Source organism: Lycium barbarum, chromosome 6 (assembly GCF_019175385.1).
Source record: "Lycium barbarum isolate Lr01 chromosome 6, ASM1917538v2, whole genome shotgun sequence".
In the NCBI taxonomy this organism is placed as follows: Eukaryota; Viridiplantae; Streptophyta; class Magnoliopsida; order Solanales; family Solanaceae; genus Lycium; species Lycium barbarum.
The window spans coordinates 101,020,235-101,039,800 of record NC_083342.1 but is presented as its reverse complement, the minus strand read 5'-3'; the positions used below and the strand labels follow the sequence as shown (position 1 = coordinate 101,039,800).

The window sequence follows — 19,566 nt, the reverse complement described above, 5'->3', positions numbered from 1 at the left end:
TAAAACTCATAGGCGAGATATCGAGAAACTAGCATAACACATGAAAAATATACAAATTGAGTGGCAATCAACTTACATTTATCAAATTTATCCTTGGCATGGTTTAACCCAATTCAAATCGTGAAGCGCACATTAAGATGAATTTTAAAAGTTACAGGAGGCGGCATACATGCGTACATTACAGAGGCAAAAACAGAGGGAGTATCGAATTCGAAATGATCTCAAGGATGCATAGATGAAGTCAAGACTTGCACATGATATCAGGAAATCAGTTATGCTCTTTGAAAGGCAAAGGTTTTAAATAATCCTAGTGATCAGATGATTCCTTTTCAATGAGTTTAAGATTTAGATCCCATCTTTGTTAAGCTTTGCTCTTCCTTTTAATACTCAGCAACCAAAACAACAAGCCATAACAATGAATTTATCAAGCAGCAACAGATCAGTCCAAAATTTAAAGAGACTTAGGATTTAGAGTCATTTTTACTACTGTTTTAAAGCCTACCAGCAGCAGCTGACTGGAAAAGAGAGAATCTTGATATGTCATTTCTAGCTTATGCAACATGATGTGGGAAATACAAACAGGGCTAACAATAATCCATAGATGAAATCATTCCTAGAAGTTCTATTTGGTTCAAAAATGAGTTTTCTGATATAAAAAAAAGTACTGGAACTACTGGTTTTGTTGAAATATGTTGAACAAGATATTTACACTTAAGAGATGTATACATTTATTTATTCACCATGATTCCCATTCTGTTTCAAGGCTCAAGGAAAATAAATGGCTTAAAAGAAGAACCTATCATTTATACGCAGATCACATTTCAGACCATTACAACCACAATTCGACTCTGCCGAACCTTCTACAAACAAATTTGGACTTTCCAAATAAGAAGTCATGATTTAGACTGGACTTCACTCGACATATGCACACTTAAAATAACAACATCATTAACATACAAAACAGCTCATTTAGTCAGATCTAAATTTATGAAAGAATTGTTAACTGAATGCGAACTTACCATGTTCTTCAAAATAGGACAACTTAATCATGTGTAATCTAGTAACATGGTTTCAAGATTGTCATTATCAGTTAATACGTGGTACACATAAAACCCATCGAACCTATTTGACTCAGAATTTTAAGCAGTAAGTATGCTAATCGCTGAACTAAGCATATGAATATAGATTAACACTTAACATGGGTATCTAATTAGACATATAAACAGGTTTGATGCCTAATCTAAATCAGCTACCAATTGAACAACATGATTAACACACTAAACGAACATGAATTTACACTGAGTAGGATTAAGCTGAGATTAACCAATTTTGCAGAAAATAGTTCAAGTAAACCCCAAACAAAAAAAATGAATTTCAAGGAAGAGAGGGAAATTACCTTCTTCGGGTGCAGCGAAGTGAGGCGAAGGTTTCGATATCCACTCGAACACTTTGAAATTCGAACTTGCGTATGCTTGGATTAAAAGCTACCCAGAGGCAAGCAGAAAAAATAGAAAATTGATTTAATGTTTTTGGTTCGACCTTTCGAATTTCTTACGACTACTGAAAACTTGATATATATATCTATATTCGGAGAATTTTGGGGTTTCAAGATCTTTAATCTTCAGGGGATTTCTACGGCTAAAAGGAAACAGGTTCTTGGAGGAATTTTATGAATCGAACAAAGATCCTCTGTTCTTGATGAATTTCACCAATCCAAAAAATCCCCCCCTTTCTAATGGATGATGAAAACACATTTATAGACTGATTTTTGGTTCGAGTTTCAGAGGAGAGGGAACAAAGGAGAGTGGAGCGCAGAGGCGTGGGTGGAAATGTCAGAAAGCGTGAGATGGAGCGAAGGGAGTGGGGTGTCAGACGAAGGTGGGTGGAGACAAGATGAAGTGGCGAGGACAGCGGCGTGGGTGGTGTCAGAGGTATAGTGGGAGTGGCGTCAGACGCGTGGTGTAGTGGAGTGATGGGTGTGGAGGTGTGAAGGTGACGATGGGGAGGTGGAGATGTGAAGGTGACGATGGGGAGGTGGGGATGTGAAGGTGACGATGGGGAGGTGGAGATGTGAAGGTGACGATGGGGAGGTGGGGATGTGAAGGTGACGATGGGGAGGTGGGGAGGCGGAAGAGAGAGTGAGAGAGAGGAAGAGAGAGACGGCGGAGGGGCAAAAAATATGATAAGGAAACCCTAAAGGGTTTCCCTTATCCTGAACGAAAATAGGCTGGACCCGGTCCATAAATGGACCGGGTCAATTTTTTAGACCGGGTATTAAAAGAATAGCTAATGAATTAAACATGGACTGATCTAAAAATTGAGATAAAAGATATAGGCTAGTCCAAAAGATATTAGGAGTTACTAGGACTTTAATTTGGGGTCCGGTAAGTCAAAATACGGACCGAGTGCAAAAAAATAGTTTGACTTTTAAATTTGAATAAAAGACCCATTTTAATTAATGATATACCGAGGGTGACAAAATATTACTTAATACCAAAAATGTGTGATTATTATACTCGGGTAATAAGATCATATGGTGTTATAATAGCCGTGTAATAATACATATTATTTTTCTTTGAAAATCCGCACTAAATAAATACTATTATTTAATTATGTAAAGATAAATGCGTAAGCTGGTAAAATGCCGAAATGATAAGAATTGTGAATTATAATAATATTAATAAATAATAATAACAATAATAATAATAATAATTATTATTATTATAATAGAAAAATAAAGTGTCGGTATTGATAAGAGGCTAATAATTATAGTAAACATAATATATGTATTTTATTTTTCAAAAATATTAGAAGCGCGAAATAGGTATTTCGGAGGAGAGGCGGGACAAAATTGGGTGTCAACAACAACATTTGCGTATATGTATTAATAGTTTACGATGTGCGTGTTCATATTATTAATAATGTACAACATATATACTATCACTACCCAATGCATATCTTTACAATTGTACACAACTACATACAGATAGATACTATAATCCGACACGGGCAAATGCCACCTAGTATCTACTAAATTCTTCTTTTGTTAATTAGGTATAATGCTTCTTTTTAATTTTCTCATACGTGTGAGTATTGAGAGCCTAATTAAAGTTAAATCTTTACTCTAATTAATGTATTGTGCCTGTTGAAGATAATATTTTACTAAATTATTGTTTAATAATTAAATTTTGACTTTTAAAATTATATTATAGACATTAAATTAAAATCTCGTTTATTTTTTAAATTATGATCAATGAATACAAATCAACTTAAAGTGAGATCAAAATAAATAAAACAATGTAGTAAAAATTTGTGAAGGGTACTAACAAGCTTATACCTTTTTGGTGAGAGGAAATGCTTCATAAATTTAAGGTCTTACTAATCGTAGCAAGCTAAAGAAGTTAATGTGCAGTAATCGTTTATCTTAATGGCTGTATTTTAAAATATAAAAGATGTAGAATATTCATAAGGTCAAAAATTCAGAAGTAAGTTTCATTTTCGTAGACTATATTTTTTTGAAATGCATATAAATATATCATAATACTTACCCGAGTAAGGTCTATATATATTTTACCAAACCCTGTATGTGAGATGACACAAGGTACATTCAGAGTAATGTGAATTTTGATTAGTCAGGTCTTAAAGTGAATTAGTTACACTAAGTTGGGAAAACAAAAAATTTCAATATAAATTAAAAGTATTTGATATACTCCCTCCGCCTCATAATAAGTGTCACCTTAATCAAAAAATTTATTCCACAATAAGTGTCACCTTAGGAAATCAAGATATAAATTGACAAGTTTTTCCAATTCTATTCTTAGACAAAAACCTACAAGCTAAAATAACATCTAAATGATGATTGAAAAAATCATATAGTAACTTGGTGTTGTTGGATTCTCAATGTCAAAAAGATTATTACTTGTGCATGCTCTACTCAAGAGAAAAAAATAATTTACTTTTATTATATAGGAATAATTTAGTAAATTTTATATTGCATTATTAATTTTTTAATATGCCTATTTTTTGGCTAAGTAGTTGAGCATGGAGGGAGTATCATATTTAAAGAAAAAGAAAAAGAAAAAAAAAAGGCTGAATTGTTTCTAACAAAGGCAAATACATATAGGAGATTTTGCTTTCTCTTTTTCTTTTTTTCCTTGCCTAAAACTTTACAATCCTAGCACTTTTTTCAGTCAGAATTCCAAAAATGGAACCGCCGTACCCTAACCGGCAGAGAACCTACATCGCCGGCGGCACTGGCGGCGGAGGAGGATCGGTAGAAACGACAAGAGAAGGATCAAATCAATTGCAATCACAACACTCAGATAATGATCGGAGTAGCAATGAACTTCGAGCATTGGATTGTAACCTTACATCCCTTTGTGATCATATTCAATTGGAAGGCTTTAACAATGGCTTGTTTTCTGATGTCATTGTTCAAGCTATGGCTTCTACTTATCACCTTCATCGCTTAATCCTTTCCCGTAGTTCTTATTTCAGGTTACACCCCTTTAATTATATTACTCTATTATTTTACTACCTCTCTTCGATAATTATCACTGGATATGTTGTTGTTGTTGTAGAGTGCAAAAGTTTCATTCTTTGTGGGGTTCTTGTATTATATAGTATGATTTTACTTGCATTGCTAGCTATCAGTTAGACAAGTAGAAAACTTTCTGTCATTTTGCTACATTAATGACTATTTCACTGAAGGTTTGACGCTCTTCAATAATTATCAGTTACAGAGTACAAAAGTTTCATTCTTGGTGGTGGGGTGTTTTTTCTTTTCTCATTGATCACTATCAGTTAATAGTGTACTACAAAATCTCATTGTTTTTACGTCATGATTTCTATTCGCGGTTTTGGGTCTCCTATTTCAACCCCATTCTTTGGGGGCCTATTTCTTTTCTTCTTTGATATGATTTAGACATTTAGTTGTCTTGCATTGTTAAGTCCATTGGAAATGTACAGAAGTACCCGCAAGGGTGGCTCAGTTGGTTGAGCATGGGGCTTTCATAATGGAGGTCTCAGGTTCGAAACCCCTTGCCTACGACAGCAGGGGATTTGCCTTCTTGGTCGAGCTCATCGCACGGGGCTTGCCTAGTGCGGGTTACCTCTCCTGTGTGGTTTGCGAGCTATTGCACAGGAGCTGGGTTTACCCTGTGCGCACCCAAAGGGTAGCGGCTGCGGGTTCCCATGTCATCAAAAAAAAAAAAAAGTACAGAACTTTCTGTTATTTGCTTCATTATTGTCTATTCTACTGAAGATTTGATGTTTAATGGATACTTTCGTGGTGGTTTTTCTATTACTCCATGCATCCCAAGAAACTTACACTATTTTTCTACTTGGAAAGTTGCGATAGATTTTTCTAGTTTTAACAATATTTTTATAGAAAATGTAATCTACAGTACATTTAATGTAGTCTCTAAATATGTATCATTTTATTTCAAGAAAATTTATAAAATCTATATCTGAATCACACCGAAATCGGATATGTTAACCCTCAAAATATTGTTACTCTTTTTGGGAAGGAAGGAGTGATAACTCGAGAATTGTTGCTTTGCCACTGACAAAACACCTTGTCAAAAATACTATCTTCATGGATCCATAACTGCTCTTACACCCCTTGCACTTGTTCCAGTTCAAGTATACTCAAGGTCCTCAATGTATGTTTCTTTTAATCATTTAATTAGCAACATCCACTTGGTTAAAATTTGTAATTGAAGACTGCATGCTGTCTGGTCTCAATAATTGCATGTTTGATGACACGCTACATGCTTAATTATCATTATAAAACTTACCATCCTGACGAATTAGGGTCATGTAAATGAACCTGCACCGTTGTTCCCTAATCACAGAACTTTATCTGTATGTACATGCATGTAGAAGTGCCAAGGCCCTTTTTTTATCCCTCAAAAGCAAAAAAAAAGGACACCAAGGGAGGACGAGTTCGGGGAAAGGTGGGTAGGGTTTACCAAGTTATGTTTATTTAAATTCTCTGCCTTCATATCTAGCTGCATTTATACAAAAACGTTATTGGTCTTTGCATACAAGTAAGTGAACCTTCTTCAACTCTAGTTTATGTACTTGTTTAATGAACAGGAATATGCTTCAGGGACCATGGAAAGAAGCCAAAGCTCCAGTTTTGACCTTGACAGTGGATGATAGCAATGTTAATGGGGAGGCTATTGCAATAGCTTTAGCATATCTGTATGGACACCATCCTAAGCTTAATGATAATAATGCATTCCGTGTTCTTGCTGCTGCATCCTTTCTTGATCTTCAGGTATGAAATGTGAAACATGTAGTGTCTTTAATCAGTTTTGTGTTCTGGATAACCGCCATTGGTACAGTCTAGTAAAAAGGATGGAAACATGATTACTTTTGCCAAGATGTACTGTAAAACTTTCTGCACATTATTACAGTGAAATTCACTTTCTGTACGTCAAATATTTCTGCACATTGTAGCATCTCTTCGAAGGGTATGTTGAAATCAAAAGTGTTTTTATTTTTTATTCTATTATCTCTTAGATACCATTTGCTTTATTTCTTCACTATTCTGGTTAACTTTAGGTTTTTAATTCTTTGGATGTTTCGGAAAAAGGATTTGTAAACTTAGTCTGTTTTCCGTTGTGAAAAGGGAGTCAACTGGGTTCTGCTATCATTTTGGTGTTTAAATTGCCATTCCTTAATCACAATTGATTGAACCAATTTCGTAGTGTTTTCTTAATCCAAATCAAAATTCCTCATACAGTTACAAGAACTCATAGGTTAGAGGCATTGCCCTAGAATGTCAAGAACACTTGAAAATATGTGCCTGAATTTCGAGGATGTAGAGATCCCAATTTCAAGAGTCAAGAGATATGTTTTTTTTCTGGTTATATTGTTGGTGCAAAGTGGAAATACCTACCTCTGTAGATGGTTGAATTTTTGGATGTGTGATGTACAGTGCCATTGCATTTTATGTTAAGCTGACACCATCTTGGTGTGTTATCAATAATTACTTCATTTATTAACCAAAAAAAATCCTCCTCAATTTGCTGATTGATATGTCCAATCTTTTGCTTGATAATAAAATTTCCTCCCTGGCATAACATTACAGATTTAACATTCTTCATGCAGGATTTGTGTGCAATTTGCACAGACTTTATCATATCCGAATTGTGGACATCAAATTTCTTAACATACCAGGTTCCATTGCTGCTCAGTATTTTTTTATTTCATCATCCTCACATTCATGTATTTTGCTAACCACATTGTTTTGGAGGTTTAGGTGTTTGCAGAAAGCCAAGATTATGGTTTACATGGCGAACGAGTTAGAAATGCTTGTTGGGGATACTTATGTCAAAGTGGTGCTATAGAGTTGAGAGAGGTAACTAATTGGAAACGTGCTGAGGTTTCAAGTAGTGAATATTGGAAGTTACCTCTCTACTTTCTCCTTTTATTTAAATCAACAGCTTTTGTCTTTTCTGGAGCTACATGTTACAAAGAATAGCAGGAACTGTGTTGCACCACATTTAATTTACCTTATCAATAACAAAGAACTCTGCTGCACCACATGTAATTGTGTATCAATTTGTTATCTTCCTTCTAATTTTCAGTCTGCTACTTTGCCAGTATGGTGTGTGTTTACGAGAAACTTAGTTTCTCTAGAAAGGCTCTTCTTTCCTAATTTATTGCAACTGATAAGTAAAGACCTCTCTCAATGTGCATGTTGAGAGTTTTCAGTTATTCCAAACACTTTATGAAACCTCAAGTATGTCTTTAGCAAACTGCACTTTCACATGGTGTTTTGCATGCAAGGGCTAAGTGGTACACGTTTTTCATTGGTGAATTGCTATCATGTAAATACCTTCTTTTTAACATGTGATGCAACTGGGGATAACAGCTTTATCTTGAGTTGCAATTCATGAAATGACAATGCAAAAGAATCTACAACAGTGTCTCTTCGAATATTTTACATATATAGGGATTCCTGCATATCTTCTGGCATGGGCTTATTTCCATGTTAGTGGCTTTGCTAAAGCAACTTACCTGGCTTCCAATCCTTGCCATTACAAATAAGCATGTAGAGACTTTGCTTTGTTCTTAAGATAATTCCTGATTCTGTCGTTCAATTTCTCGTATAGGTGTTTTAGACCATTATCCCAAAGAAAAATTGTGTATGAATGATTTTCTTTCTTATTTGAGTTATGACTTATGATGAAAGCCATGAGATGATAAATAGTTGGCCCGTTAACCGTCTTGTGTCCAGGTCCTTCCAAAACTTTCTGCTCCAACACTAAATGCTCTACTGACCTCAGACGAGTTATGGGTCCCTACCGAAAAGAAACGGTGAGAACTGTGGCTGCTTTTTGTTTGGACTTGCTAAAATGACATTTGAAATTTTAGTTTAGCATGATAACTTTTTCTGTATCTTGGTTCTCTGCTTGCAAATTTTGGCAGGTTTGAACTAGCTTTAGGTACACTTCTGGCAAAAAATGCTCTTTGCAAGGCAGAACATCTTGAAGAAGAAAGTCCTAGTTCTGGAGTTGGCACAAGTACAGTTTCTGATATTTCCAGAGAAGTGCCAAATAATTTAACTGATGACAGAAGGGTGGAATCTGAACTAGGACACCTAAACTTAAAAGATGGAATTGATGGTTGTAACAACGCTCAAAATATCTTGGTTGAGCTTGCAGATTGTAGTGTTGATTCCCTCACTGAGGTGACTAACTCTAAACAAAAGATGCAAGAATCAGCTTGTCTTCAGTCAGACTCGGAGTCAAGATATCCATGCAGCAGGGGACATCCTTCATCAAGTAACACGTTCTTATACGCTGATGAAGTCAGATCTTCATGTTCCTACATTGAAATGCCAATTATTGCTGGAGCTAGTGGATCAGGGGGAAATGGTATGGCTGTGGAAGGACCATCTGAAGAAGATTCATGCTATCAATTGAATAACAACAGTTGGCTTTGTGGGGATCAGAGGAACTTCTCATCAATGGGCTCATCCTGTAATCTGATGATCCCAAATGAATGGGAAAGATGCAATTTCACTCCTCTATCTTGGGGTGGTAGAACTGTGGGCCGGAGAGAAGTCAAAACTTGCCTAAATGCTCATTCAGGAGTAAGTAGAGAAGATTATGATGCCTTTGCCAGCATATTTGAGGGTGGCTCACTTTTATATTGTAACATGTCATTTGATGCACTTCTTAGTGTGAGAAAGCAACTTGAAGAAATGGGGTTTACTTGCAAAGCTGTGAATGACGGGTTATGGCTGCAGGTTTGTAACTATATTTATCCCCACTCTTCTCTTCTTTTATATTTTTGATAGCTTACAGAATAGTCTGCCAGTCGACATTCCGAATCATAGTAGATTTTATTTTATTTGTGCTTTTAAAGTTTTTTTTTTTTTTTTTTTTTTTTTTTTGCAGATTCTCTTAAGCCAGCGGGTGCAGGAAATTGGTGCTGATACTTGCAAAAGTTGCTGCCTTGTGAGCATGGCATGTGCTTGTCGGCAGCCATTTGGACATTCACGTGGAGTCGCGGCTACTGGATATTACATGCCAGAGCATGATCAGAGCAATCAAGGAAATATGTATGCTACTGACTCGCCTCATAGGGAAGGAAGTGCCATGTTTAGGCCTGTTCGGGTTCATGTTAGGGGCCCCAATGATGGGCTAGCTGGTATTGGGCGTGGGACTACATTTGTGCCTGCAGTTGCTTGGCCTCCAACTCGTTTTGTTTTCTCTCGTGTACCACTTGGTATGGGCAACCGGAACTGTCAGCAGTCTCCTGCCAATGATGACCCAGAAAATAGAGCAGAACAGAGTGGGGATCTTGCTGGAGATGGACTAACTGCTTTGGTTGGGCTCAGCCAAGAAGGAAGCAATAGTGCTAATCTTCATGTTGAACGGGTTGATAGGGGATATGAGACAGAACTGCAAAGCAGATTGGTAGGACCATCAACTGCTGGCCCAAGTTCAAGCAGTATTTCCCCCCAGATGCTAGGCTCGTCTGAAGATGCAATGGGAATAGAGTGGGAGAATGGAAATAATTCTATATCATTGGATATGAAAACACCTTTAAGTCACTTTCCTCCCTTTCGGTTTGGGTAAGTTATTCTTTCTGCTATGTTCGGTTGGCTTCTGCATAATGGCAATCCATTGCATGTGAAATGATTTCTATTGATTAGGTTCTGTACACTTCCCTTCTTGGTTTAATTCTTCGAAGTATCAGTTTATGTAGCTCCTAACCGGGTAACCTGTAACCGTTTGAGAGGACATTTTATTTTCTCTTTACATTGAAGAGACAGATACAGCCAACATGCTTGAATATTCTTTTGATTATAGTGAAACAGGAAGCGTGACCAGTTCACATTTTGTATTAAGGTGAACCTTTCCATATCATTTAGAAATTGCCCATCTGATCTGTTAGCTTCAGAAACTGCAAATAAAGTTGTTCCTCCATCCATATATATACACTTTTTTTATGACAAGGGAACCCGCAGCCGCTACCTTTTGGGTGCGCACAGGGTAAACCCCCGCTCCTCCATCCATATTTATGTGTCCCACCCTTTCGACTCTCAGATATCCTACGGCCATGACTTACCGGAAGGAAAAAAAAAATGATTCTAAAGCAATTGTGTCATAAAATCAGGGAAATCAAATTTCTTGTCGATATTGAAGATGTTCTTCCATGTTATACTCTTTAGGATTGGAATAGAAAGATGTAACGTTTTTCCCTAAAGAGATGCAATCATTTGGTACAAAAACGTGCACCTTTTGCCCTTCAAGAGATGCAATCATTTGAATTACCTAAAAATGTTCGATTGCCTTTTTGTGACCAACAAATCGACAGTTGAGGCAGGGAGATTCTTATGCGTGTCTCCATGTTTCTTTCTTCGGGTTACGAAATCCATCCTTAAACAAGCAATGTTGTGATATTGGTCTCTACAGTAGCCAGAAGGTGTAAATTTCCTTCTATTCTGTGTTCTGAATACGGTGTCCTCTTTGTGAGAATAGAATCCTTTCGTTCTCTTGATGACTGTCAAAAAGTGTGTACTTACACCTGACTTGCTTCACAGGGTTGAGTTTCACGATGTTCTCAGGCTTAATGATGGCCAAGTCAAACACTCTCCAGAATTTTTTTATGCTGGTTCCTTATGGAAGGTTTGTGAATCTTTCAACTCTTTATTGCATTTCATAACTCACGTATTCCTTCGGGGGAAAATTGCAAATGATCGAGTATGCTGTTCAAGAGATTTTTTCTATCGCAATCAATTAGGAGTTAATCAATGTGGTCTTTTGCATTCTCTAGGTTAGTGTTCAGGCTTTCAGTGATGAAGACCCTCAGGGACGCCGAACACTTGGTAATATTGTATTCCTCTAAATTTGTCTGCATGATGAAAGTAGATCTATTACCTCTTTTGTAACTTTGTTGATATATTGTTATATCAGGGCTATTTCTTCATCGAAGGAAGGCAGAAATAGCTGATCCAGTTAGAAAGGTGAAACTTTTCCTTTGTAATTTCTTGAATAATAGAAGTTTTTAAGTGTGGATCAGCATTTTATTTTCTTATACTTAACCCTTAAACCATTCATGAACATATATGTATATCTAAGGTCTGGAGCTTGTTTTTTAACGTGGATCAGCATTTTATTTTCTTATACTTAACCCTTAAACCATTGGTCAACATATATGTATATTTGAGGTCTGGAGCTTCTTATTAATTGGAATAATACAAGTAAAATCTGATAGGTCCTCCTCCTTTCTCTTCTCTCTTGTTTTTTTATAAAATTATATGTGAAAATTGATTTTCTCGTCTCTTGTCCTTGGTGATCTTTTCTGTATTGTGTATTCAGGTGCATATGTATGTCGATTCCCGTGAAAAGGTTACTGCGAGATATCAGGTGAACTCACAATGGTTTAGTTTCAATGCCCTTGTATTGATATCTTCATCAAATATCATGCTAAAAATTGTTTATTCTTTCTGTGATTACTTTGGTAAACCAGTTGATTTGTCCTTCAAAGAGAGAAGTGATGGTGTTTGGAAGCTTCAAACAAACTGGAACTCTTCTCCCAAAAGCTCCCAAAGGATGGGGCTGGCGCTCGGCCCTGTTGTTTGATGAAGTATCCGACCTTCTCCAAAATGGAGCACTGCGCGTAGCAGCTGTTGTACAACTCATTTGATGGTTCTAAGAGGTAAATGAAATGCTCCCTGCTACCTTTTCAAGAAATTTTAATGCGTTCAATTGTTTCAACTAAATTAAAATGTTAACTCGTGACTAAGTGATGCCAATCTTGGGGGTTCCTATCTTTGTTCCAGCTTGGTTTCTTTGAATGCCAATCTTCCTAACAGTTTGATTTGGAAGGGGGAAAAGGGACGTGCTGTCAACTTCATTTGGCTAATGTTTGTACATATTTGATTATAAATGGCAGACTGTTACCATTAGGTAATTAATACATGTAAATTTGCCTGTCTTTGTTATTTAACAAATTGTGTCGTTGGAACCCAAACTCTTTATTCAAGTGAGTTAATGAAAATACTGTATTTCCTCCAATCCATATTATGTGAACTCGTTTGGCACAACGCAATTATTAAGGTTACAGTCTTACAGACTTTAGTAAAGGGAGAATGGCGTATATATACATAAGAGTAGGGTATATTTATAAAATATGACGATACTTTTCAGTTTACAAAACGTATTAATAAATTTCTTACAAAACATATATGAAAATTTTCGCTCAAGGCTCAAATTTTGTGTATGAAAACTGTATGAAATGTGTACATCTTACTCAAGGCTTAAATATTTTGCTCAAAATATTGTGTATGAAAACTCTATGAAATATGTATATCTCGCTTAAGGTTTAGAATTTTCACATTTTTTGTGTATGAAAACTATCTAAAAATGTATAGAACTGTATAAAATTTGTATAAAGTTCATGTTAGATTTTTAAAAATTTAATATAACTACTGCAACATAGTACACAACTTTCATACAAATTTAATACAATTTTAAATTCGCTTCGAAATTCAGATTTTGATGCAACTACAACAACAACATTGTATACAACTTTCATATGATATTAATACAAAATTTTCTTCTAGTTAAATGTATATAGGGAGAAAGTAGATCAGAAAAAGGAGGCGTAAAATCAACAATGGATTCTTGCTGCTAGGAAAGGCTCCTTGAGAGAAGCCAAGCTGAAATCCCCAGATTTAATCGTCATCTAATGTACTAAGCTTTTGTTGGTTCCATCAATAACATCCGATCACCAGCAACAATGCTTCTAGCCATATTCTGAACCATATCTAACATGATGCCTTGGGCTGCCTAATTCTATCACAATACCATCAAGTCTAGACAACTCAAAGAATATCTCTGGACTAACAAAAACACAATCCGCCACTATGTTATTTCTTAATCTCACCCCCAAATCTTTACTACCAGTTCCGCTCTTACCAATGACAACCTCTGCAGAGTGTCTTGCGAACTCTCCACTCCGACCCACCAAAAATTGGCCTCAAAAGATGACCCAACAAACATAATCAAACCAGATTTGTGGCGCGAAGAAGAAGGGGGAAGGGAAGAGCTTTTCCAAATCTGTGGCATGAAGGAGAAGGGGGGAAGGACTACTCTTTTTATTTTCCAAAGGCGGCTCTGTTCTGGATGAAACAGAGAAGGGGGAAAGGGCAAGGGAAGGGCTGTCCTCTTAAATTTTTAGATATGGTATATTTTGTAATTTTGTACTTACATTTTGTAAATAAAAAAAAATATCCCTATGTTTTGTAATATAGAGTATTAACTAGTATTATTAAGTCATTTTCCCAATAGAGTAAATCGAATTAATACTCTAAAACTAAGAATTAACTGATACGAAAATTAATGCGTTTGATCTTTGACCAAGATCGGATATCAAATTTTTGAACCTATTCCTTTTCTAGGAGTATCTTGACCTTATCATAGATTTCTAGAGAGTATAATAATGTGCAGAGTAAAGCTATTGCAAAATCAATAGAGAGTCTATCACAACTTTTTCATTAACATATTATTAACATTATTCATTAATTATCATTATTTTAGATCATCATTACGTTAAGTCACTGATTTCATATTGTTAACATATTGTTTAGTGACTACTTTTAGTTTTTATACTTTAGAAAGTCACATTTCTTATTACAACTATTATTAGGTTATATTATAGTCTATAATAAATCAATAGACTGTTTATAATAACATGCAAACTAAAGTTATTGTTCATTTTCAGCCTCAAGCTCAAAATCTAAAGTTTCACCAAAAACCACATTAAATCTTCACCAAACTCCCTAAAAATTAAGATATAAACTCTTCAAGAAGGACCCGATCTATCGTGTCAGCACCCGACCCAGACTAACAATAATTTCGCAAAACTCATCCAACCAAATGAGCTTGAATGAACTGTTGTTTTTCTTTATCATTCAAGTTTAAAGCTCAAGTCCTTTCACATACAATGTTTGACTTCAGAATTTTAAGGGACAACAATGGCTTCAACAGTTATCAATTAGTTTCTTTTAGAATCTGATTTTTATTTTTTTTTTTAAAAAAACACGTTCCACCCCTAAATTCCTTGATTCAGCAACTTACTTGACTTTTTTTAATTTCAAAGCAGTTGCAACTTTCAACAACCAGTAGCCCAATCAGTTTTAAGCACCCACAGACGACAACTTTTAGATTCTAAAATTCATATTCAAACACCCAATAAACCCCGTAACAAAGGATTCAAAATTTTCATTATGAATCAAGCTTGCAGAGTTCAAGTCATCAACAACCATAATTGGAAATCTCAAATTTACAATCAAAGAGTGGACAATTATAATTACCGAAGGAGAAAATGACATAGGGTACCTACTTAATACTCTTTATTACAAAATCTATAGATAGTTTTTCTTATTTACAAAACATAACGATATGTTACGAAACATGATGGATTTTCATATGTTTTTCATTTTTTTATTCTTTTTCAGATTTTAAAAAAAATATATATATTCTAATTTTTTTTTGTTGCTTAAAGGCTTAAAAATTACCTTAAAGTTTGTGTATGAAAACTGTATGAAATGTGTATGTGTGAGCGAAATTTTTAATATAATTTTCACACCCAAAATTGTGAGCGAAAATTAAGCCTTGATTATTATATGAAAGTTGTTATAATGTTGTTGTAGTTGTATTAATTTTTCAGAAACCTAATATGAACTTTATATACGAAAAATCTGAATGAAATTCTAAGTCTTGAGCGAGATATATTCAGATCATTCTCATACATAAAATTTTGAGTGTAATGTTTAAGCCTTAATCGGGATATACACATTTCATATGTTTTTCATATACAAAATTTGTGTGAACTTTTTAAGCCTTGAGCAAGATATACACATTTGATACACAAAAATTTGAGCGATTATTTTAAGTCTTGAATGTTGTATACAATGTTGTTCTAGTTGTATTAATTTTACAGAAATCTAACATGAACTTTATACACGAAAATGTGAGCGAAATTTTAAGCCTTGAGCGAGATACAAATTTCATACTGTTTTCATACACACAATTTTGAATGGATTTTTTAAGCCTTGAACGAGATATACACATTTCATATCGATTTCATACACTAAACTTTGAGCGAATTTTTTAAGCCTTGAGCGAAATATACACATTTCATAAATAAATTTTTATTAAAAAATATATTTTTAAAAAAATAAAAAATATTTTTTTTTAAAAAAAAAACATGTTTTGTATAGAGTTTGTAATGTTATGTTTTGTAAATAGAAAACTATCGTCACGTTTCGTAAATATTTCTCCTTAATATGTATATATACGTACTTTACCTAGGAAAATAGATAGTCGGCTTGGATTTTGAAGATGAAGAAATTGGCAGTTAAATAAAGGGGAAAAAGTGGTCTATTTAACTAAAAAAGATCGACTACAAAGAGCCGTCTCAGCTAATTTTTCAATATACTTCAATAGTATACAACTCTACAATAGTATACTCAATTGCATAATATAACCTTAATGAAGTTATATTCATCAATGGTGGAATAAGCAAAATTTTAGTGATTTTTTCTTCAAATTTGTCGCATATTTTAGAATATGTGTTGCACTCGAGTTATTCCAATATCAATTTCTTTTGAAGAGGCTCCAATATCAACTTCACAACTTCAATGGTTTATGAACAAAATTGGATGAATTCATATTATGAACAAAAAAAGAGATTTTATAAAAAAAAATGAATGAAATTAGAAAAGGAGAAAAAAAGAGGGAAATAATCAAGAGAAAGACAAAAAGAAAAAAAGGATAGAAAGAAGAAAGAAAGAAAAAAAGCAAAAGAAAAAGAGTACGAAAAAGAAGAAAAAAACAACAACAAAAAAAAGTACAAATCACTTGACATATATATGGGCTATGGAAGTAGGCAATCAGAATAAGTATAAGGAACATAATTTAATGTGTATTATTGTAAATGAGTACCGGTGGATAAAAAAATTTAGGTAAAGCAACACAAAATATCCCTAAAATGTAAAATATTTACCCCCTCATGCCCCCTTTTAAACTAATTTCGCTTTTTACTCAATCTTCCGAACATATTTATCTGAGTACCCCTTGCCCAAAATCCTTCCTTCATGATACCATCGCAGTATGTTTATGTACCACGATGGTATCACGGAGGACTGAAGAGGGTCTCATTCCTCCATGATACCATCACAGTATATGTAGATAAGGTGATAGTATTATAGAGGTTTTTTTGAGAAAAGTGTGGCTTTTGAATAAATGAACATGATACCATCTCAGTATATTTATATACCATGTCAGTATCATAATTGACATTTCGTATAAATAGTTTCAGGAGTATGAAAGTAAAAGGGTATGGACAGATAATTATTTTATTTTCAGGAGACAACGAAGTTCTTTCCCAAAAATCCTTTTTATTTTCTGCGATGACATTTGATCGGTATGGAGTTTAAGAAAGTACTTCAACTGAATAAATTATTGTGGTGGTGAAAGAATATGTATCAAAATTGTAATCGAAACGTAAATTTTGTTGCAAAAGATTACGCCAAAACAGTTCACTAAATAGCCGGCCTTGTGCAATAAACAATTCTCGATTCACCTTATGCATATAGACCCTTCAGTAATAAATAGTCTTAATTTTTCATGACGATTTTGAACTTATGCACACAAATGTTATGGCATACTTATGACTATAAGCTTTAAATAGCTTTCTTTTCTTTTTAAAATTCATGTCGAGTTGAACTATGCCAAACAAATTAAATAGATGGGGTACATTTTTGATATGTTGAAGAAATTATAATTTTACTAACTTATTTGTTTTTTATTCTTTGTCTGGCTAATAATTATGAAGCAGAATTGGGCAAAGTGCAGAAATAACTAATTTTGGGACTCTGTTTATGACTTAGTCGAAGTTTATAAATTTTATAAATTTAATTAGAGTACTTCAGAATGAACTTTAGATATGTGCAATTAATGTTTCGCATATGAAGTTACAAAATTTCAAATATACTCCCTCCGTCTCAAAATATTTGTTGCATTTTTCATTTGCACACCCCTTAAGAAAGCATTTATAAAGATAGCATTTTGACTATTTTATCCTCTTAACATATTTCATATAATTTCTCCTTAATAAATATCTACTCCATTAATGATGAGAACCTCTTAAATGTTGTTAATTAATACAAAGGTAAAATGGGAAAAAATTACTTATTTTTTACTTGATTAAATAAAACGACAAATATTTTGAAATAAGTATTTTTAGTAAGGACGATAAATATTTTGAGACGGAGGGAATATTTAACTTGTCAAAGTTAAGTTTCAGACATACACATATTCCCGCACAACTCACATTTCATCTTCTTGATGTCTCTTTCTTTCTTGGAAATATAGTGAAGGGTGATAAATATGTGTTGTATAATGTTTGGGTATTTTCTTTATAACTTTTGTGGCCTAAAGTTAGGACTTAGCAATTGTCACGTGATTTTAAAAATCACTAGTAGAAGACAACTCATAGAGCAGATTCAGAATATCCAAGAAAATGACAGACCAATATAGCTTGAATAGTCTGTGGTTTAAATTAATTTGTATAAGGATATACTCCCTCCGTTTCCGTTTATTAGTCCTCCATTGACTTGACATTTCTTTAAAAAAATTTATTCAATTATTCATATTAAATATGCTTTAAAAATCTAAATTTGATTAGGTGTTCTATGCAGTTACTTAAATCTTAATATTAACATAAGAAACATGTAAAAGTAAGCGAAGAGAGTAATTAAAAGAACATAAACCTTCTGAGATTTTACCCACTATGCCAAAACACTCCTCCCTAGATCTGTGCACCTTTACTTGTCAAATATAATAAAAATAAGTGTTCAGTTTTACTTGTTCAATTAACATTGAAGTAGCTGGAGTTAGAAGTAAACATGGACGGAGGGAGACTAACTGAACTATTAAGATTCTCCGTTAGTAAAAATGATACTTTTTTTTTAATTATCGAACAGATCCCAAATTCTCAGCAGCCATCTTCGTACTCCACATACCCACAATGAAATCGAGTAACTATCTCAAAAGGTCACTCAATTATGAAGAATTATGTATAGCAAATTCGTTCAACTTTGTTTTGCATTAATAAAATCAAACTTAGAATTTTTTTCTTATAAAATCACTGAACTTAGTTTTTTTCTTATAAAATTACTCAACCAAACTTGCTATCAAAAAAATCTAACATGGCAAAATAAATTATTTATTTATGTCATGTAGACATGAACCCCACAATTAAAATAAAATTAAAGAAGACTCATATCTACACCTAAGCCACCACCCACAAATCAAAATGGGTCTTCATCTAGAAATCCATAGTATGTCGCTCATATGAACGTCCTATGTATGACGCGTCCAAGAAAAACTATACGTTTCTTCCATTTGGTTTTGTGATAATTGTATACGGTAAAAATCGGATATATGCTAGACCGGTGAGATCGGTGACCGAGGGAAGAAAGAAACAAGCACGAGCATGAAGATTCTTTTGGGACCGGAGGAGTGCTTGATCCGAAGAAAGCGAAGGACATCGTTTGGTCCGGTTTTTCCATAGCCGAGCCGATCGTGGCCGTTGGCCCGGTTGATCGTGGCCGTTGGTCCGGTTGATCGTGGCCATTGGTCCGAATGATCCGTTACACAATTGCCACGCGTCAATACCGTTCTGCCACATTGTACTGCCAATCGTACGGGTGTCAAACCATACGACCAACTTTATCCATTTTAGGGTTTTTCTCTATTCTTTAGGGCCTTATGTTGTATGAAGCCCATAAGGCAAAACTATAAATAGGGGTCATTACCCTACTTTTAGGGGTTGGCGGATTGAGTTCTAGAACATTCGTAATAGCAATAATATATAAATCTCTCCCTCTCAACATCTGATTTTGGTCCGGATTATTGTGTTCATCTTTAGATCTGTTCAATCAAACAATACTCATATATTATTAGATACATATATCTATAGTAAATCACCGATTATTATTAGCTTCTTCATAGCATATCCTTATATATC

The 19,566-nt window shown here is 34.4% G+C and overlaps 1 protein-coding gene across 5 annotated transcripts; it reads left to right on the top strand.

Moving 5' to 3' along the window:
* The first annotated feature begins 4,115 nt into the window (after window positions 1-4,115).
* On the top strand, window positions 4,116-13,826 carry LOC132645053 (uncharacterized). Of its 5 annotated transcripts, none has more exons than XM_060361809.1 (13): window positions 4,116-4,497; window positions 6,100-6,283; window positions 7,120-7,188; window positions 7,271-7,369; window positions 8,252-8,331; window positions 8,443-9,265; window positions 9,417-10,096; window positions 11,069-11,153; window positions 11,302-11,353; window positions 11,442-11,491; window positions 11,847-11,894; window positions 11,998-12,186; window positions 13,467-13,826. In XM_060361809.1, exons 1-12 carry the CDS (start codon window positions 4,205-4,207, stop codon window positions 12,172-12,174), a joined length of 2,640 nt encoding a protein of 879 aa, XP_060217792.1. In that variant the 5' UTR covers window positions 4,116-4,204; the 3' UTR covers window positions 12,175-12,186; window positions 13,467-13,826. The 5 variants fall into 5 exon arrangements, with proteins under 5 accessions (XP_060217792.1, XP_060217790.1, XP_060217789.1 ...); XM_060361807.1 differs by having other exon boundaries at window positions 13,094-13,826; XM_060361806.1 differs by lacking the exon at window positions 13,467-13,826 and adding an exon at window positions 12,311-12,545.
* Window positions 13,827-19,566: the final 5,740 nt, after the last annotated feature.